Below are 22,389 nucleotides of genomic sequence, written 5' to 3'. Positions count from 1 at the left end.
AAAACCCTGTAAGTTACCTGATGTGGAGCCTTGTAGCCCAAGAGAAGATTTGAGGCCTTGATGTCTCCATGCACATACTCATGTTCATGAATGTATTCCAAAACATCAAGCTAATAAAGGTGTAACACAGAACAATGTCAGCAAAAAAGAAAAAAGCTCAATCTCACTTAGCAGAGGGTCACTACCCTTTACAAACTTTAAAACAAAGAAACTACATTAGACAGCATTAAAAGATACTTAATTTTTAACTTACTATTCTCAAGCCCAACTGTAATACTGTTTTGCGTGTAAACTGCTTTCCTCTCTCTTCAAAAATCTTCTGAAGATCTTTCCCAAATCTGTCCATTACCATAAATCTATAGCTGGTTTCAGAAGAAAGGGACATTGCCTTTAAGAAAATCCACACAAGACACACTAAAAAATATGTTTTTTAAAAAATATATTTTAAATTATACATTGTTTTCAGCAAAAAGGCCCCCAAAGTGAAATACAAAATGAATAAACATACACATTTCTGAAGAAAATTTTATGTCTTATCTATCTATATATGGATATAGATAGATAGATAGATATAGATAGATATCTTAAGAGACAGGCAGGATCATGATCAGGTATTCCATAAATACTCTGATCCCAAACTGAAAATACAGCTCTGGCAAACAGTGGAGGCTGGTCCATTAGAGCAAATTGGACACTGCCCCAACCTCAGTCTGCCCTCAGGCAACCCCCACCTGCCTGCCTTAGTCCAGGGGGTGGCCCTGGCTGTCACCTTCCTCCTCAGTCTCAGTGTTATGCTTGCAGAACTCAGCAAAGAGGATAGGGACAAAACCAGAATTAGTTGGCTCTGCCTGTCATCGGCTCTGGCTCCACCTACTATTTGCATTCTCTACCTTCTGCCCTGCTAGTCACAATGGGCACCAGCCACCACCCCTTGCAAACATAGGTTATTCTGGTCACAATTCAGCAAGCCCCTTTCCTTGCTTATATGGGATTGCATGCACCAACGGTTTGCCTGTGTTCTTCGCCACCTCTCCTTTTCTTGCTGCATTGGAAGGTGCTTTTTAAAACTGGAGAAGTTAAAAAGAGTTCTGCCTCCTCTGTCCAAATGTGTTTTTTTTAGAATTTGCTACACTGCTGTTACATATAAGGTATTATATGTAAGGTATTATTATACCTGCACAAAGATAAAGTAGTACGATAATAAGTTTGTAGTGAAATTGACAGCTTTTATATCCTTCTGGAATGAAAAGTTTGAGGAAGAGGTAAAACCTTAGTCGTTATTTTCTTTTGTTTAAAACAGTGGATTTTCATTTCCCACTTTTCCTTTTTTAATGATTGAATGAATTTAATCAATTCCTCTACTATGTATTTTTCTTTTCTCTGTGTTTGTATTGTTCATAGTTTAAAAACCGGGCAAGTTCAAGTTGTGGTGACATTTGGCTGATTTTCTAAACAAATGCCAAGAAAAAGCCCTACAATGCGTTTGACCACACTTTGAGAGAAAGCTGGTTGTATAGGAAGTAGCACATGACTCTTTCCTTCTGCTTTTGGTCTGGCTGGTGCTAGTGTCCTGCAACAAGGTCAGAATGCCCCCCAGTACTAGAGGATTCAGCTTTTTCACAGCCCCTGAAAATGCACTTTTTACAGATTGCTTCAGTTTTCATTGCTTTCGATCATCAGGATACAGCACCTAAGTTTTTTTATTAAAAATTAAACACCACTATGGAGACCACATACCCGCAGCTTTACATTAGTAGCCTATAGCACTCCTGACAAGTTGCTCCTGAAGCTGGGATACATGTAATCACAAGTCCAATATAAGGGGTTTTGATCAGAAGTCAGAAAGGAAAAAAATGGGAAGACTGCAGTGCATGTGGGAAGGTTTTTGTGGCTCACCAACATCTCTGAATCATAGAAACAGAAACTGTATTAGTTGACCACGAAGAACTGCTTCCAAGCTTATACATGTTGTTTTATATGCAATGATGCATCTGCAGAAGTCCTAATTTTTAAGATCCACAAAAGATCTTATTTTGTATCCAACTGTGTCCCTTCATTAAGACTCCTTGATCAAGTAGAGGTTCTATCAGCTGAAAAGTGGGGGGGGGAAGTCATTTTTGCAAATTCCTATTTTCTTCTACAGTCTCCCATGCTACCTTCCATGCTGTTTCAAAAGGTCTCCCAAATCTATGGAGAAGAGTTTGGGAAGGGCAGGAGGTTGTAGAAGGCAGAGGGACCAGTTAATATTGTCCTTCTGGAAAGAAAAGCTTCAGCTAGAATAGCTTTCTATCAGCAGAGGGGTACAGTTCAGAACAAACTGTGCTAATATTTCTAAGATTCATCTAGCAATGGCCTCTGCATGTACCTGTCCATATGTATTTCCAAGTGCTCCATTAATTACGTTTACTTAACTTTTATTAGTATAGCTTTAACTCTGTATGTAGACATTTTCCTCATACAGCAACAATCCTCCACAATGATGAACCTTTCAGTCTAAATGTCAACACTATATAAAATACTATCATTTAATGATATATGCTAGGATTAATTGTGAGAAACTGGTGTAGGGTTTGTTCAGCAGCTATTCCTGGGAGTGGCACCTATGAAAAATCCTATACACTCTAAAGTAAGAAATGGTTTGTACCTTTTGCCATTCTTTTGATGCAAGCCAGAGCCCCAGTACTTTGGTACGCCTAAGTATTTCAGTTTGTGAGAAGAAATCCATTTCTTAACTGAAAAAATAAAAGGTTTCCAAATATGCACCGTTACAGTTTTCTGCAAAGCAATTATTGCCATATTTGTCCAACAATGTGATTATTTGATGAGACAGAACTCTGAAGAATACCTACAAATAGTTATTAATCATCTACTACTAAGGCACTAAGCAGTGATCTAAACAACATTAAGTATTTTAAGGCTCAAGAGAGTGAGGCATGTGCTTAACTCTCTCCAACTGAAATTAATGGGATTTGAAAGTGCTTAACTTTGGGGGTGGTTTGTGCCCTTTCTATATGCACTTTTCTGTTTCTTTCTGCCTTCTTAGCAATGTTAATGCAGCCATCCCTCCTGCACAAACAGCCAAGACATCTTGTCTCCTAGCAAATTCAAGTATATTATTTAATTAAATTGTTTACACTTTCTTCCCGCTTTGAAACAGCCATCTTCTACTATGAAAATTCTACTTTCCCCTTGGAAATTTGTGGCTGCAGCCTCAATGGGCTGTGACCTTCTAGCATAAAAAAGGACAAGAGAAAGTGTTCCAGTTCAGTAGGTCCTGTTTATAAACAATTACCTTCAATAACTACCCAACATTGAACTATTATAAAGAAACATCCAGTTATAATTAAGTATGCCCTTAAAGTAACCATTTATAGTTCGCTATGAACTATGGTTCTCACTGCCCATGAACCGTTAAACAATATATTATTATACCTCTTCCCACATTTTTTACATTATGACATTCAAAAAGGTTTAAAGAAATTATTTTGTTGAAATCAAATACAGATTACATTACTTACTTAAGTCGGGTTTAGCAGCTCGCATGTAGAAACTTAATTCAGTAAAGAGTGGCCCATTGTCACTGGGTTCCTTTAAAAATCATATTTTTAAAAAAGTGAAAGATTTCAAACTTGTTTGGTATCCCCCTCTCGCTAGTAAATACTTTTGTACTAGATAAAGGTTTCTTCCCCTGCCCAATATGGAATTCTACCAACATATCTACTTAAAATTATCTTCCTTTTAGTTTATTTCCTTAATGTTAAATGCTAAAACTAATCAATTAAACAAAGAACATTTCTACAGATTTCAGTAGGCCAAGGGGCTTTATCTTAATAGTAATATTCAGCATTTCATTAATAATGTTGCATGCACTATAAATATATAAACTTTTACTTGGCCCCTCCAAAAAGTTAATTACACCATATCTCTCTTACATACGCAAATGTACAAATGTGTTTAGGAACATCAGAAGATGCCCTACATCAGGTCAGATAATTGGCCCATCTAGTCCAGTACTATTTGTTCTGTTTGGCAGCAGCTGCACAGGATCCCAAGCAGAGGTCTTTCCCATCACCTGTTACCTCATATTTTGAGTTGGAGACACCAGGAATTGAAACTGGGGCCTTACGAATGCAAAGCATGGGCTCTACCACTGACCCTACTATTGAGCTATGATCCCTCCCATATATACAAGGGATACTTTTTCTCAAATTAGTTCCCGTGAAAGCAAAGGCTCAGATGCTACAAAGCACATATTTCCCACTAATGGCAATGAATGAGCTTGTGCACACAGCAGCCTACTATAAGGCTAAGGTGAAAAATGATGGTCAGAAATATTCCGTTTTTTCAGGCATCTCCTACTGAAGTTTTAAACAAGCTGAACATTAAAAGTGAGGTTTCCCATGCCGAGAAACCTATCTCAGTCTTGTTTTCTTCTCTCTGAAGCGGTACAAACTTTGCCTGTGTCATGTTTTGTCCAGGTGAAGTTGACATAATTTAAACAAACTCAATCTTGATCAAGGGTAAATTCAAATGTACACATGTATTTAACTTACCTACATCTGGTTTCATGTGTCCCTATCTTTAAGAGATATTTACATTTTCAAGCTATTTATTCTATGTAGTCAGAAGCATTCATTTATTAACACAATTTATCTCCATTATGGTTATACACTAAAGTCTGCTACAAAGCACTGATATTCTAAATAAATAAAATGTTTGTTTCAGCATCCTCTTAAAACCACACATACATCACCAGCATGAACTACACATTAATGCTTTTCAATACGTTTAGTCGTCACAGACATGATGTATAGACCATTTTTACAAACATAAACTTAATCAATTCATAGGGTCTATAACTCTATAAATAAAAGGCAGACAGATGCATGCAAATTCACAACATTAGGTTGCTGCTTCCCAGCAATAATATTTACAGCCACGCTAAATGGAACCTTATAATTTGGCTTTTTTTAAAAAATTAACAAGGCTTCCCTGATACTGTCAAAAATGTGCAACGTAACTTAGTCTTGGGATAGGTAAATAGCAGCCAGTGTTCAGTAAATGGTGGCCAAATCCAGCTGTGCAAGGGGTGCCATCTGCCCCCCAACCCCCCCCCCCATGCATGCTACATTCACTCCTCCTTCTCAAGGGGATGGGGGAATATGGATGAATTAAGAGACAGCAGAAAAGAGATGGGGTACACAAAATCAGATCATACCCCGAAGTCCTTTGTATCTTCCAGGGCACACTCACTTTGCACAAGGAAACTTGCTCCATCAGAAGCAACACATGACTCTCTTTCCTACTGCTTTTGGTCTGGCTAGGCTAGTGTGCTACATGAAGTCAGAATGCTCTTTGATATTGTAGAAGACTCTGAGAAAAATTCCAACTTCAAGTGCCCCACTGGCTCCCAGCCGCCTCTACCCTTACAACCTGTTAAGCAGCAAGGCGAGTGGTGCAGTTGGACAACAGTCAGGGACTGGCCAGAAAAACTGATCTGGTCCTCCACTGTGTATCTTTCCTCACAAATGTGACCAAAGGCAACTTACAAAAATTAAAAAATAAAAATAAAACCAATTGTAACAAGCCAATAATAATAATAATAATAGGAAAGAGAAGGAGTACAGATGAAAGACAGAGGTCTTCATTCTAATTCTTGAAGACAGAATTAGCTGCTGAACGAGGAATTACCACCAAGCACCTCTAATACCACAAGGAAATACACCAAAAACTACAAACCCATATTCCAGCTCTAATCTGTCACAGTTTTAATAACTGTCCATTCCTGATGCAATTGATAAATATTTCAGGGAATTTTAAAGCAGAAAAACAATCCACAGCAGATGAATGCTACAGTGTAATTTGAGACTATAAACATGCAGTTAAAGGAACGTAGGTCAGTTATGTGTTCAGTTATTTCAGCAACAATGTTTGTTTTTTAAATTTATTATCTATTTCCATTTATGAACCATATTACAGGAGGGTTCTCAAAGCAATTTAACAAAAAATAAGGAATGTTAATGGAAGCACAGAATTAACAATTTCAACTTTATCTCAACCTACTTGCAATTCATGGGACATAGGGTGCCTACTGTAAACCGCCCAGAGAGCTTCGGCTATGGGGTGGTATATAAGTACAATCAATCAATCAAGGATTTTCTCTCTACAAAATTCCATAGACCTACTATAAACACACACAAAAGTCTTCCTAGTTTTTCTAGTCATCCAAATTCTGTTTTTAGTATTGCATTTGAAAATGGACTATTTCAAAATAAAAATATTATAGACTTACCACTTTAATAACATAGGGTGCATCACTGGTGACTGATTTTGAAGAATAAACATCAGCTGTTAAAATATAAAGGTTTTCTTATCAGCTGGGTGAGAGAACTGCCTTCTTAATATACAGTTAGCAACAACAAACAAATATGGTGGAAACTAAAGCTAAGTGTAACTGGTTTCATAACCAGTGGTCTGAAGCTGGCATGTTTTGAAACTAACCAGTATTTGTGATAAATCACAAATTACTCCCGGTTTGCACACAAGGGCAAGGCAAGATTAGAGGAAACAAAGTAAATCCTAGCACAGAAGCCCAATGTTTTGCTTAGGCTTATTCCAGCTCTCATATGTAGCATAGCTAAACAATGGTTTAGTGTAAGATGCGGACACGGCCTGTGTGTATTATACAGATACATTGGTGTAAAGGTATCATACACGTATACTGGTGAAATCCTTCTCCCATTTATGCAAAAGGAGTAGAGGGAGGGGGGGAGTGTATAAGCAGGAAGCTTCACTTAGCCTCATCCCAGGTCATACATATATTGCTAAACTATAATGATAAACATATGCTTTTTACGCTTACAATTTTATTTTTCCAGCACGTGTTAAACTATATCATGAAGTGCCTCCCAGGGAACTTGCCTGCTGCTTCCAGCAGCCTTTGAGCTTCTGCAAGTGACTGAGATGACATAAGCCAGACTGAACCTGCAACCCAGAAAGTGACCATGCCCTCTCCATTCTAATTATTGCTAGTCCAAACACAGCAAGATCAGTACCAACAGCACAGTAACACCGAAGAGCCACCATTGCAAAAAATCCTGAACCCAGAAACTATATTATCTTTGAGGTACTTTTTTGTTGCATGTCTTGTGTTAATAGTCTGGTCACTGTAGAAGTGAGCTACCATCTAAAGTTTCTTACAACACAGAAAGGTTACAATTTACTTTTTGTATTAACACTCCAAATAATCGCACAAGTAATTTATTTTTCAGCTCATGAATCTATCACTTTCCATAAAGGAATCCCGTGGCTGAGATAGTAGCAGTTTAGAAATAGCAAAGATACTCAAGGATCAGAAAGTAACAGCCTTTGGCCACAACATGGCAGGAAACAAACCCTGAGCCAGAACCTCTTCCCTCTTCTGCCTACAATGACAATAAATTTCAGTTTTCTGTAGCCAAATCAGATTTTTAAATATATACATACACACAAGAGCAAAAAGAATGAAGTTCATAAGGACAGTGATGGCTATGCATTGAACCATGACAACTCTGAGAAACAAGCTCCAGATATTAATTTGGAAAATTCTAGTTCAAATGCATTACACATTTTTACAAGCCATGCCTGGCCAAGAGCCAACTGTGTCTGAATTTCCACATGACAAAGGATATAAGAACTGCCTTGCTTAATCGACTAGGGTCTGTCAAGTCCAGCATTCTCTTTCCAAATAGCAGCCAACCAGGTGCTTCTGGGAAGCTTCCAAGCAGGGCATGAAGGTGATGAAAAAAACCATGATAAGCAGCATATGTTTAGTAAGTTAAACAAATGAATAATCTGAGCAAAACAGAGTATTAAGTGCATCTTTGGGTTCCTCAAGTGAAAATTTTAAGTGACAGGAAAATATTAAGCAGCAGTTTTGTAGCTAAATTGTGTGCATGATAATTTCACCAGTCCCATGCTTTTAATTTCTGTCTCCCTGCCCATGCCCAAAGAAATGAATTAAGGGCTCTAAATTTAACAGCTTCTTTATTAATCTTACCAAGATATAGGCAGCCAAAACCCCCTTTGCCTATAACTGGGCCAAGTTTCCAATCTTTCTTTAATAGGTCAGTAAAAACTTCTCCTGGAGGAAATTCTTCCGCAAGTTTCCGCTTTGCAGGACCTCTTTTTCCAGCAGCTTTCTTTACATTAGGCATATTTACTAAACTAAAACAAAACAAAAACAATAATCAACACACTAGTTAAGGGGCTAGATTTATTCACAGTCACTTGATTTTAGTTATTTAATATACCTATTTCCACTTTTCATTCTTACGCATCTCCTGTCTCCAACAAACCCAATATTAAAATAAGGATCCTACAAATTCTCACTCTATGTGAGATATTTAAAGATATTTTGAATGCTGGATTTTTCTTCATGGATAAGAATGTCTTCTCCTAACTGATTCTTAAAGAAAGCCATCTTTTTCTTTCCACATGAACAGCAATAAAAGTTCTTCAGTTTGTAAAGGACATATAAATTTATTTTATTTAGACAATTTATATACTACGTTAACTACAATAGTCTCTAAGCTGTGTACAAGGAATACCACCAAAGAAATAAAAAACAGTTAAAACTATAAAGTCAGCAATCTATCCATCCACACATCAATTCTGGCATGGCTACGTTGGCTACTGATTACTGTCTGGCCTTAATTCAAAGTGCTGGTTTTGATCTATAAAGCCTTATGTGGCTCAGGACTTCAATATCTCAACGACCGCCTTTCCTTGTATGAACTGACCCAGACCCTGTGTTCGTCATCAGAAGCTCTTCTTCGTGTGCCTCCTCCACAGGAGGCTCAGAGGCTGGCAAGAATAGGCCTTTCCAATGGTTGTCCCTGGCTGAGAAATGCATTCCCCAGGGAGGCAATCCTGGGGCATTCTTTATCCATCTTTAGGTACCAGGCAAAGACCTTCCTTTTCACTCAGGCCTTTGGCCCTTGATGTGTGCTTGGTTTTTCTCCATTTGAGTTTTAAGCTTTTATATTTTATGTTTTTAAATTTGTTTTATATTGTACTATGACTATAGTTATGTTGTAACTATGAAAACTAAAAGCAGGACTCTTTCTAGGAATCCTACTGTTATAGTAACTGCATGGGCTCAATTTCCTGGCTGATGACACCCATGTCCATCTGTTTAGGATGGCACTATGCCTATTTGCAAGGTAGCCAAATGATTACTAGGGCACTGATGCCAAGCAATGAGCCTGAATGGGCAGAACACATATTTCACAGTATTCATTCACTTCCAGACAACCTGTTCTATGTGGAGATATCAAATGTTTCATAACGCTACTTATGACCATACCTAAAACTCAATACAAAATGCTTTAACCTGCCTTGAGACCTAGGAAAAGATATGTACATTGTGATTTAAGATGCAACAGCACCTAGGCCATTTTGAGCCATATACTAAATTATGTTGCAAGCATCCATCTCCATTTTCCATTCCATTTTTGTAGGGAAAAGTCAGGTTAGACATCTAAATAAATATGTATGCATGAATGATTTGGAGATGTTAGTATATGCAGTTTCAAGGATGGCATATTGACAACAATGAATAACAGTCTGTCAGACAGTAACAGTACCATGTTATTTAGGAATGTAGGAGGCTGCCTTATCCCAAATCAGAATTATTTGTCCATAAGACCTAGTAAAGTTTACTCTGACTGGAAGTGCCTGCTATCCAATCCTTTTAACTAAAGATGCCCAATAATTGAACCTGGGACCTTCTGCATGCAAATAATGTGCTCTGTCATTAACCTATGACTCCTCAGGTATAACCTGAACCAGAGCTTGGAAAAGTTACTTTTTTGAACTACAACTCCCATCAGCCCCAGCCAGCACGTGCTGGCTGGGGTTGATGGGAGTTGTAGTTCAAAAAAGTAACTTTTCCAAGCTCAGACCTGAACTTAAAGGCCTAGCAAATATGGTTGGCTATTGGCTATTATATTTGACGAGACTTAAGGATATTCGCTTTTTAAGTTACGAAAAGAAACTGTTCTACTCAGTAACTAGCTACCATGCTTCTAAAAATTAACAAAAACACACGGCCAGTAATGTGTAAAAGTTTTAGAAAATGAGCCACAACAGTCCTATTGAGGCATTCTGGCACTAGAGACGTAAAATTTCCAGAAATTTTAAAGCCATGGAAAAAACAATTTTCCCCAGTTTTTTTCAGAAAAAACAAATGGTGGTGAGACCGCTCCTAAAAAAACCCTCCTTAGACCCTGAAAACCTTGACAACTATAGACCGGTGGCAAATGTTCCATTCCTGGGCAAGGTTTTAGAGCGTGTGGTCGCTCGCCAGCTCCAGGCTCTATTGGATGAAACTGATTATCTGGATCCATTTCAATCGGGCTTTCGGCCGGGGTTTGGTACAGAAACAGCCTTGGTCGCCCTGTATGATGACCTCTATCGGGAGAAAGACAGAGGGAATGTAACTCTGTTGGTTCTCCTTGATCTCTCAGCGGCTTTTGATACCATCGACCATGGTATCCTTCTGGGGCGACTTGCGGATTTAGGAGTTGGAGGCTCTGCTTGGCAGTGGCTGTGCTCCTACCTCAAGAATCGTCTCCAGAAGCTGGTGCTTGGGGAGCATTACTCGAGTCCCTGGGTACTCCAATATGGGGTCCCGCAGGGTTCAGTTTTGTCCCCCATGCTCTTTAATATCTATATGAAGCCGCTGGGTGAGGTCATTAGGAGATTTGGAGTGCGTTTCCAGCAATATGCTGATGATACGCAGCTCTACTTCTCCTTTTCATCTTCTTCAGGTGAGGCAGTTAATGTACTAAACCGCTGCCTGGCCACGATAATGGACTGGATGAGAGCTAATAAACTGAGACTCAATCCTGACAAGACTGAGATGCTGTTGGTGGGGGGGCTCTCTGCCCAGATGGGTGATGTCCGACCTGCCCTAGATGGGGTTACACTCCCCCTAAAGGAGCAGGTCCGTAGTTTGGGGGTCTTATTAGATCCGCTCCAGTCACTGGAGGCTCAAGTAGCCTCGGTGGCACGGAATGCGTTCTACCAGCTTCGGCTGGTAGCCCAACTACGACCCTATCTGGACAGGGAGAACCTCGCCACAGTTATCCATGCTCTGGTAACCTCTAGATTGGACTACTGTAATGCACTCTACGTGGGGTTACCTTTGAAGACGGTTCGGAAACTTCAGCTGGTGCAGAATGCTGCGGCCAGAGTCCTTACTGGGATTAAAAAATCTGATCATATAACACCTGTCCTGGCCCAGCTGCACTGGCTACCAATATGTTTCCGGGCCAGATTTAAAGTGTTGGTTCTTACCTATAAAGCCCTTAACGGCATCGGACCGCAATACCTGGCGGAACGCCTCTCCCGCTATGTACCTACCCGGTCACTGCGCTTGATGTCGAAGGCCCTTCTCCAGGTTCCAACGCATAGGGAGGCCCGGAGAGCAATAACTAGAGCTAGGACCTTCTCAGCGGTGGCCCCCGAATTATGGAACGCCCTCCCTGACGAGATACGCCTGGTGCCTTCTTTGTTATCTTTTCGGCGCCAGGTAAAGACCTACCTCTTTGCCCAGGCATTTTAAATTTAATTTTTATTTATTTTAATTTTAATCTTTTGTCTTAATTTTGTTTTTAAAAATGTTTTCTATTGTATTGTACTCATACCCACATGTATTTTAATCTGTTTTTACCCTGTTAGACCGCCCTATAGCAACAAGCTCTCAGGGCGGTGTACAAAAACGTAATAAAATAAATAAATAAATTTTCAGAAAAATTGAAAAAAATGCAATATTAGCACTTTTTACAGATTGAAAGTCACTTTGTTACTTCAGGAACATCAAATGTAATTATGTATAAGTTGGTTTGGCATAAATTTATCACATTTGGTTTATTAAAAGTACATTTTATTCAAACAATTATTACAAATTGAATTTACTTTTTAATTTTTTTCCTTTTTTTTTTGTAACAAATGGATCTACAAGGTCCTGAACTGTAAGAACGCCTGAACTGTAAGGAACCTCTTTCATTTTGCCAGTTTATGAGCAGCAGGCAAAAAACAATTAAAAAAACAGAGAAGAAACCATCAACATTAATAACAAAGAAAATTATTTATGTCTCTGCTAGTCCTCTACAGTGTCAAGCAGACATAAAGCATCAATTCCCATAAAAAGAACTGAGAAAAGGGGGGAGGACCAAGATTCAATGAAACATTTTGTTCACCATGCTAAAATAAAATATTCCATAATCCATTTTTTCTTCATTTTTTCCAATTTTTCAGGAAAAAAAGGATTCAGGGAAAAAACCAGTTTTTTCCCCAAAATTTTCCAGTTATTTCCAGGCCTTCACATCACTATCTAGCACACTTCGTTTTTATTCACACTTCTGTACACAGCCCTCAATTCTTTTGCTGAAGGGTAGCTAACAAATTCTTTACATAAATAAAATGGAGAAAGGGGACAGTGGAACTATGTTGGTGGCCCTAACATTCTACAACACTAAAACTAGAGGCAGCTCACTAAGAAAGCATGAGAACCAGAGCTTTAATTATTTTATTTATTAAAATATCCCTGCCTTTCCATACAATGGTCCCGACAGTTTACAATGACAAAATTTAAAACCATCAAAACAAAGCGGATGTTAAAAAAAAAAAACAGAAAAGAAGAAACAGTAACCACAGCCAAAAATAAATTCCATAGGCCACTTTAAATCATCTCAGTCTTTTCTGAGAAGCTACCCACACACTGAAAAGTAAATGTGGACTTCTTGGGGAGAGGATGCTGCAATCGAAAAAGGGTGTTATGTGTCCCTACCAAATGTACAACAGAAGAAAGACAGACAACAGAGCCTCAGTTGTTGAAAAAGAGTCTGGGCAGTTCATATTGAAAGCGACAGCCCTAAAGATAGCCTGTCCCAGTCTATTTAGGGCAGAGGTGGGGAACCTTTTTCAGCCAGAGGACCACATTCCTTCATGGGCAAACTTCCAAGGGCCACATGTCAGTGGTGGATAAGGCTGGAGGCAAAAGCAGGTAGAGCAACGGCTATGACTTTGTACAATAGGCTATATTTCAGCCATGAAAAAGGCCTCTGTTAAGAACATAAGAAGAGCCTGCTGGATCAGGCCAGTGGCCCATCTAGTCCAGCATCCTGTTCTCACAGTGGCCAACCAGGTGCCTGGGGGAAGCCCGCAAGCAGGACCCGAGTGCAAGAACACTCTCCCCTCCTGAGGCTTCCAGCAACTGGTTTTCAGAAGCATGCTGCCTCTGACTAGGGTGGCAGAGCACAGCCATCACGGCTAGTAGCCATTGATAGCCCTGTCCTCCATGAATTTGTCTAATCTTCTTTTAAAGCCATCCAAGCTGGTGGCCATTACTGCATCTTGTGGGAGCAAATTCCATAGTTTAACTATGCGCTGAGTAAAGAAGTACTTCCTTTTGTCTGTCCTGAATCTTCCAACATTCAGCTTCTTGGAATGTCCACGAGTTCTAGTATTATGAGAGAGGGAGAAGAACTTTTCTCTATCCACTTTCTCAATGCCATGCATAATTTTATACACTTCTATCATGTCTCCTCTGACCCGCCTTTTCTCTAAACTAAAAAGCCCCAAATGCTGCAACCTTTCCTCGTAAGGGAGTTGCTCCATCCCCTTGATCATTCTGGTTGCCCTCTTCTGAACCTTTTCCAACTCTATAATATCCTTTTTGAGATGAGGCGACCAGAACTGTACACAGTATTCCAAATGTGGCCGCACCATAGATTTATACAACGGCATTATGATATCGGCTGTTTTATTTTCAATACCTTTCCTAATTATTGCTAGCATGGAATTTGCCTTTTTCACAGCTGCCGCACACTGGGTCGACATTTTCATCGCGCTGTCCACTACAACCCCGAGGTCTCTCTCCTGGTCGGTCACTGCCAGTTCAGACCCCATGAGCGTATATGTGAAATTAAGATTTCTTGCTCCAGCATGCATAATTTTACACTTGTTTATATTGAATTGCATTTGCCATTTTCCCGCCCATTCACTCAGTTTGGAGAGGTCTTTTTGGAGCTCTTCGCAATCCCTTTTTGTTTTAACAACCCTGAACAATTTAGTGTCGTCAGCAAACTTGGCCACTTCACTGCTCACTCCTAATTCTAGGTCATTAATGAACAAGTTGAAAAGTACATGTCCCAATACCGATCCTTGAGGGACTCCACTTTCTACAGCCCTCCATTGGGAGAACTGTCCGTTTATTCCTACTCTCTGCTTTCTGCTCCTTATCCAATTCCTTATCCACAAGAGGACCTCTCCTCTTATTCCATGACTGCTAAGCTTCCTCAGAAGTCTTTGGTGAGGTACCTTGTCAAACGCTTTTTGAAAGTCTAAGTACACTATGTCCACTGGATCACCTCTATCTATATGCTTGTTGACACTCTCAAAGAATTCTAATAGGTTACTGAGACAGGACTTTCCCTTGCAGAAGCCATGCTGGCTCTGCTTCAGCAAGGCTTGTTCTTCTATGTGCTTAGTTAATCTAGCTTTAATAATACTTTCTACCAGTTTTCCAGGGACAGAAGTTAAGCTAACTGGCCTGTAATTTCCGGGATCCCCTCTGGATCCCTTTTTGAAGATTGACGTTACATTTGCCACTTTCCAGTCCTCAGGCACGGAGGAGGACCCGAGGGACAAGTTACATATTTTAGTTAGCAGATCAGCAATTTCACATTTGAGTTCTTTGAGAACTCTCGGGTGGATGCCATCCGGGCCCGGTGATTTGTCAGTTTTTATATTGTCCATTAAGCCTAGAACTTCCTCTCTCGTTACCACTATTTGTCTCAGTTCCTCAGAATCCCTTCCTGCAAATGTTAGTTCAGGTTCAGGGATCTACCCTATATCTTCCACTGTGAAGACAGATGCCAAGAATTCATTTAGCTTCTCTGCAATCTCCTCATCGTTCTTTAGTACACCTTTGACTCCCTTATCATCCAAGGGTCCAATCGCCTCCCTAGATGGTCTCCTGCTTTGAATATATTTATAGAATTTTTTGTTGTTGGTTTTTATGTTCTTAGCAATGTGCTCCTCAAATTCTTTTTTAGCATCCCTTATTGTCTTCTTGCATTTCTTTTGCCAGAGTTTGTGTTCTTTTTTATTTTCTTCATTTGGACAAGACTTCCATTTTCTGAAGGAAGACTTTTTGCCTCTAAGAGCTTCCTTGACTTTGCTCGTTAACCATGCTGGCATCTTCTTGGCCCTGGCGGTACCTTTTCTGATCTGCGGTATGCACTCCAGTTGAGCTTCTAATAGAGTGTTTTTAAACAACTTCCAAGCATTTTCGAGTGATGTGACCCTCTGGACTTTGTTTTACAGCTTTCTTTTTACCAATCCCCTCATTTTTGTGAAGTTTCCTCTTTTGAAGTCAAATGTGACCGTGTTGGATTTTCTTGGCAATTGGCCATTTACATGTATGTTTAATTTAATAGCACTGTGGTCACTGCTCCCAATCGGTTCAACAACACATCTTGCACCATGTCCCAGTCCCCACTGAGGATTAAGTCCAGGGTTGCTGTCCCTCTGGTCGGTTCCATGACCAACTGGTCTAGGGAATAGTCATTTAGAATATCTAGAAACTTTGCTTCTTTGTCATGACTGGAACACATATGCGGCCAGTCTATGTTCGGGTAGTTGAAGTCACCCATTACTACCACATTTCCTAGTTTGGATGCTTCCTCAATTTCATATCTCATCTCAAGGTCTCCCTGAGCATTTTGATCAGGGGGACGATAGATCGTTCCCAGTATTAAGTCCCTCCTGGGGCATGGTATCACCACCCACAACGATTCTGTGGAGGAGTCTGCCTCTTTTTGGGGTTTTGAGCTTGCTGGATTCAATGCCTTCTTTCACGTATACAGCGACACCCATGCACACACACCCTACACCCATGCGCACACACCCTCACAGCAAGAGTCATTATCACAGTTTAAAGGAAGAGTCCAACAACAGTTTCTAAGAGGCTGTGAAGCAGGCAAAGGATGTGGGGGTGGGAAAATGGCTCGGGAGAGTACAGAGAACCGGATAGAGAAACCTGAGTTTTCCTACTCCTGGTTTAGGGTCTTAAAGATTAAGAGCTGCCCAGAAGTAAATTGAGAACAATATAGTTTAAATAATGCTTGGCTGGTGTGAATGGAATACTGCAGACAACTGCCTCAGACATAACTTGGGCATGAATGGCTTTTCAATGTCAGAGCATCTGCCATTAATTTTTTCCCTTTTCTCTCTCTCTTTCTTAGCAGCCATTTCCTACTACATGTTTCTATCCACACTGTACAGACCTAAAATGAACATGCCTCCAATTTATTTTGAATACAACATTTCTGCTGTGTGGGAACACAGAATGAATCAACAGCTGATGTCCTTCCTCATTTGGTAGTGCTCTAATCCACCACAAACTGCTGTTTATTTCAGCAAGGTTGCTTCCTTTTAATGATCAGGCAGTGCCATTAAGTTTGTAAGGACTGCATTGCTGAAATTTTCCGAGATAACCCACGGCGCAGGGGACACACCACCTCCCCATCCAATCTTTTTTTTAAAAAAAAAAAAAAAGCTTAAGGTTCTCTTTTTATTGAGAGAGCATATTTCTTAAACAGGAAAAAAACAATGGAAGATCTATATAATTCAGTTATTTACAAATAGGTGGAACTAAAGAAGCATGAGCAGAATTCTAGCCTCTTTGCTCCTGGTAAGGGCACTTGTACCACTCAAGAAACTGCTCCAAAGAGCCAGGGACCTACAGAAATGGCATTGGATGTGGTGCCAGGAAGGGGGCATGAAGCAAGAAGGGAAATCCAACTGAAACTGGGAGTGGGAGCCTTACACAAGCAGAAGCACTTTCTGCTTGTGACAGAGTCCCTTGGGATCAAATCCAGAGTCAACAAGCAATTTCCAGAGCAATTAACACCTTCTCAAGCCTTTAGTACACATTTTTGAGATTTACCAGAACAGTTAGTGATGGTGTCATGTAAGGAACTGGGCTTTTCACCATTCAGATTATGGGATTCTATGCCACAGGCCCCTTGCTGACATATGAGGAATCCTTATTTAGTACTCCTTAACAAAATTATCATTAAGTTATTTTAGTTCCTTTATATTAAAAGCAGACAGGAAAAAATCCAAGCACATTTTTTCACGAGACACATCACTTTTGAACCTTTTAAGCATTTTATGTGAATGTGCAATCTTTGTTAACAGAACAGAAAGCAAAAGACAGGCATGCAGAAGATCCCAGGTCTAAGTCCTGACATTTCCAGTTTCAAAGAATATCAGGTAGCATATGGGGGAAAGAGACCCTAGAGTGCTACTGTCAGTCACAGTAGATAGTACCGGGCCAGAGATGAGCCACTGCAGTGACAGCACTAATCCTTCAGAGCATTATATCTAGAGCTGCCTGGTGTAACCTTAACAGGGTGCTAAGTCCTGAAAATCAACTTCAAAAAAATATCTTCCAGCTTACCTTAAAACACCTTTATAATATAGTTACACACACGCACACACACATAAATGACGAAATACAGTATTGCAATGCAAAATTCAATTCTCAGTAAAGTGTCTTCATCAAGTTCGATGTTCAAAAACTGGGAAGAGGGGAGAGGTTTGTTTGCCAGAGCACACACCTGAACTTTTCCCCACTCTTTAACATCTACCTTGAATTCTACTGTGCGATTCAAAAGCTTAGATCAGATAAAAACTACTCTCTCTTCCTTCTGCGGCCAACTTAAAACTTTAGTCTTATCTGTTTACACATATAACAGTCTATTTCTCACTTTTATTTAGGTTACTTGAGACACTGAGTCCCAAATCACACTTCAAAGGGCTGAGGATACGCCAGTGTTTGATAGGTACGTACCCATAGGAAACGCAATTGTCAAAAAAACATAAATTGGCCCAGTAACACACCAAACCAGGGTGAGGTGAGGCCAGATTGCCAACCCCAGGCTGAGGAAGCAGAATGCAATTCAAAAACAGAAATGAAAGTTATCTGATATTGTCTATTTCAGAATCTTTAACAGAGCCAGACAAGTAAGCACAATCATTTATCAACTCAAGATTTTATCTGAGGAGCAGATCTCAGAAGCTACTCTTTAGCCCATTTGGTCCAGCATCCTCTTCTTACAATAGCCAACCAGATACCATGGGAAGCCCACAAGCAGGACATGAGCACAACAGCACTCTCCCCACTTGTGCTCCCCACCAACTGATATTCAGGGGAATACCGTCTGTTTCTGGAGGTAGAACACATCCATCACTGTAGTCCCAGATAGCCTTATCTTCCACGTATTTCACTAAATCCCTTTTAAGACATCCAAGTTAGTGGTCATCACTACTGCGGTAGCAAATTCTATAAATTAACTATGTGCTGTGTGAAGAAATGCTTTCTCGTGTCTACCTGTCCTGAATTTTCCAATATATGGGTTCAGCGGATGACCTTGAGTTCCAGTATTATAACAGAGGGAGAAAAGTCTCTATCTGCTTTCTCCACACTCCAAATATTGCAACCTTTCCTCATAGGGGAGGATTTTCAAGCCCCCTGATCTTTAGGGTTGCCCTTTTCCAAATTTTTTCCAGCTCTACAATATCCTTTTTGAGGTACAGCAAACAGAACAGAGCAACCATAGATATGAAGAACAACTTTATTTCAGCAGCTTTATTTTGCATCCTTTTCCTAATGATCACTAACACCGAATTCTCCTTTTCCACAGTTATGCACACTAGGTTGACTTTTTCACATCAAACTACCCACCCCAATTCTTAAAATCTTTCCTGTTTTTGAGATAGGTTTCACAACTTTTTGAGGTAAGTTAGGATGAAAGGCAGCAACTTATAAGAAGAGGCCACCGTCTGAATTTAATGGCTAGAAATGTGAACCTGGGTTTCCAAGGCCCAAGCACCCAGGATGGCTTACAATTTAAAATAATGGCTTACAAGCTAAGAAATATGAAATAGGGTTGCATTCAACATAGCGCTAAATTGAGCATTCCATCAGTACCAGGATTTTTCCTTGAACAATGGAATGTTCTCCACCTCTCCTCCCCCCACGCACCGCCAAATCTGTTCTGGGGCTTCCCTTAACCATCTGGATCATGTTTGGGGGTGGCATGGGGTGTGCACAGGGGGAGAAGAGATGGAAATTCTCTTTTGCTAATTGAAGTTGTTCCACCAGGACACGAATTTAGTTGTATACCACCCATAAATTTATTATGGCATAATAAGTTGTCATGGATTAGAGTTCACTTCATCAGATCAACTCTAGGCCACACAAAACTTATGCCCTAATACATTGATGAGCCTTTAAGGTGCCACAAGTTTTTGTGCTGCAACAGGCTAACATGGATACTCCTCTGGAAGCTATTAGGCTACAATCTTAAGCACACAATTGAACACAATGGGACTTTCTTGTGAATAAACATGCCCACAATTGTGCTCTCGATCATGGTGGCTAGATGGAACCTCCAAGTTCAGGGGCAGTGTACCTTCCAAATAGCTGGTGCTAAGGACAAACAACAGGTGAGGGCTGTTGTGAATTACCAAATGACATATCATTGGCCATTGTTACAAACAGAATGCTAGAATGGGGGCCTCTCTGACCTGATTCAGTAGGGTTCTCCAAAAGCTACATGATAGCTCCAAAAGCCCTGGTAGTGCAGTGCCTTTGTTTTACATTTTTTGTCAAAAAATGTTGACCTGTACTATGGGGGGGGGAGCAGGGGGTGATGTGAAAAGCAAACTAGGAACATAACCCCCACATTTACACTTTGGGATTCCCTCTGGATAGGCTTCAACCCAAACTGAGATCATGAAAAAGCCTCCAGTGGGCTGAGGGTGTGTCCATGTGTGACGAGTGGAAGAGATAGTTCCTACTTGTACATCCCTTCCCCCCATCTCCAAAGCCAGCACAGTACAGTGGTTAGTGCAAAGGTGGCTAACTATGCACTATTCTTTAACCTTGGGTCCCCAGATATTGTTGGACTTGAATTCACTTCATTCCCAGACAGCTGGTAGCTGTAGTTCAACAAAAACTGGTAGTCAAAGTTGAAGCACAGTGGGCAATTAACCTATAGCCTTACAGATGTTGATGGATACCACCACCAAGCTGGTTGAGTTGGCCAATCATTAGGGATGATGGGAGCTGTAGTCCAAAAACATTTGGAAGGCCACAAGTTCCCCATCCCCAGGTTCAAATCCCCACTTACAGTCCAATCCTAACCATGTCTACTCAAACATAAGTTCTACTGAATGTAGTGGGGTTTACCAAGGTAAGCAGGGGTAAGACTACAGGTTTAGCCACAAAGCTCACTGGGTGTCCTTAAGCCTCTATCTGTCTCTCTCCCAGCCCAACTTCCCAGTCTAACAACAAGTGAAGCTGAAATGGGGTGGGGTGAAAGTTAATCACATAGACTGCCTTGAGTTCCTCTATAAGGCCATATATGTGATAGAAATAAAGTAAGTTTCAATCATGGGAAAGAGGGCAAGAAGCAGAATGAGGTGCGCGCACACATACCCTTCTCCCCCTTGTATTTGATGAAGCTGACTCTAGCCCACGCCATAACGCTAATAATAATAATGCCAAGTTTTTAAGGTGCCACAAGACTTTTTGTACAACAGGCGGACACGCTACCCCCACGGGAAATCCTTTCCCTAGGGAAGTCCCTCTTCCCCGAGACAAGAAGCTGCCAAGTCGACCCATCTACTCTCCAGCCCGCGTGTGAGCCTATCCTGACGTGACTTACAGCAGAAAGGGCGTCTCTCTCCCCGTTTCCCCTCCCAGCCTTGAAGCGGCGGCGGCGGCGGCGGCTAGGGCTGCCACCTGGAAAGAGCCACCATCATCTTCATCACTACTATTACCAGAAATGCCAAGGCAAGCGGGGAATGGAGCAGAGCAGCCTGGGCCTCGGAGGTCGTGTGGGCCTAGACCACCCCGTCGCAGGTGCACCGTTTCTCTGCTACTACAATTGGAGCGACGACTCTCTCTTTACCCCCCATTTTTACTACATTATATACCTCCCTGCTTCTCCTAAGGCAGGCCGCTCCTTCCTTGCTTCCTGCCGCTCTGAAATTCCCGCTGCGAGTCTCTCTCTCCAATTCCCTGTCCTGTCAGAGTTTTGTGGCTTTCTCTCTCTCTCTCTCTCTCTCCCTCCCTCCCGCGCGCGCCAAAGCGAAGAAGGCGGAACCCGCGCAGCGCCTCAAAACGCAGCAGTTCATTGGTTAAATAATCCAAAACGCCCGTCTTGGAAAGCGAAGGTCTTTTGAATTGTTTTCGCTCCTTCTCGGCCACCGTCTCAAGGATCGGCGTTCTTCCTTCGTCCCTTCTCCGCCTCCCTCCTTCTCCCTAGCTCCTCAATGCACGCTGGGGGGTGTAGTTTTCTATGTTGGCTTCGTGTGCTGCTGCTGTTTCTTTCTTCCCTCTCCCCCTCTCCCTGCACTTTTGAATACAGTACTGTAATGGTACTAGTAAACTGCTCAGATTAAAGCATGGGCTGTAGGAAAAATAGGGCTGCTAATATGCCAGTTCCCCAAATCTGGGTGGCTTAATGTGCATGTTATGCGAAGCATGTGGTCAGTTGGGAAAACGCTAAACAACCTCAATCCCCCTTGTTTAGGATTAACAGCAGGATGATAATCATAGAATAGTAGAACTGGAAGGGGCCTACAAGGTCATCGAGTCGAACCCCCTGCTCAGTGCAGGAATCCAACTTAGGATACACCTGACGGGCTGGCTGTCCAGCTACCTCTTGACTGCCTCCAGTGTTGGAAAGCCTACCATCTCCCCAGATAATTTGTTCCATTGTCCTATAGCTCTAACAGGAAGTTTTTCCTGATGTTCAGCTGAAATCTGGCTTCCTGTAACTTGAGCACATTAGTCCTGCACTTTGGGATGATCCAGAAGAAATCCTGCCCCTCCTTTGTGTGACAACCTTTCAAGTATGACAATGATTATGATGTTAGACAGTGTATCTTGGCAACAGCTTTATCCCTAATAAGTAGAAACATTCATGGAAGGAGTTTGACCATATTTTATACAGGCACAATTGTGTGTGCAAACTTACTCCAGTCTCTGCTTCTTTCACAAATGTTTGAGAGAAGGCGCATTAGTAGTCAGCAAACTGCAACAACAAGTATGTAAGAAAGAAAGATGGGAGGGCACAATCCTAACCATTGTAGTTAGGTCTATTACTACTTCAGTTCAATAGTTCTTTCTCCTAGGGAAACCTTAGGCTGATGCAGCAAGCCTAAACACACAGGTTGCAATGCTAATCTCTCCTAGTAATGACTTCCATTGAATTCAAAGGACTTCCTTCGTGTAGACATGGTTAGGACCATGTGGTTACT

The 22,389-nt window shown here is 41.0% G+C and overlaps 1 protein-coding gene across 5 annotated transcripts in view; it reads right to left on the bottom strand.

Moving 5' to 3' along the window:
• The window catches only part of VRK1 (VRK serine/threonine kinase 1), a 42,223-nt gene extending 20,950 nt beyond the window's left edge, over nt 1-21,273 (bottom strand). Inside the window, exons 1-7 of one of the 5 annotated variants that reach the window (XM_061612088.1) lie at nt 21,061-21,273; nt 8,039-8,205; nt 6,293-6,348; nt 3,519-3,588; nt 2,645-2,732; nt 254-362; nt 18-110 (exon numbers count right to left, since the gene is read on the bottom strand). In XM_061612088.1, the coding sequence (XP_061468072.1) occupies nt 18-110; nt 254-362; nt 2,645-2,732; nt 3,519-3,588; nt 6,293-6,348; nt 8,039-8,195 (573 nt within the window). In that variant the 5' untranslated portion in view covers nt 8,196-8,205; nt 21,061-21,273. The other 4 variants (XM_061612091.1, XM_061612089.1, XM_061612090.1 and 1 more) reach the window with 4 other exon arrangements.
• Nucleotides 21,274-22,389: the final 1,116 nt, after the last annotated feature.

Source organism: Rhineura floridana, chromosome 2 (genome assembly GCF_030035675.1).
Source record: "Rhineura floridana isolate rRhiFlo1 chromosome 2, rRhiFlo1.hap2, whole genome shotgun sequence".
Lineage (NCBI taxonomy): Eukaryota > Metazoa > Chordata > Lepidosauria > Squamata > Rhineuridae > Rhineura > Rhineura floridana.
This window is presented reverse-complemented; position numbering and strand designations above follow the sequence as displayed.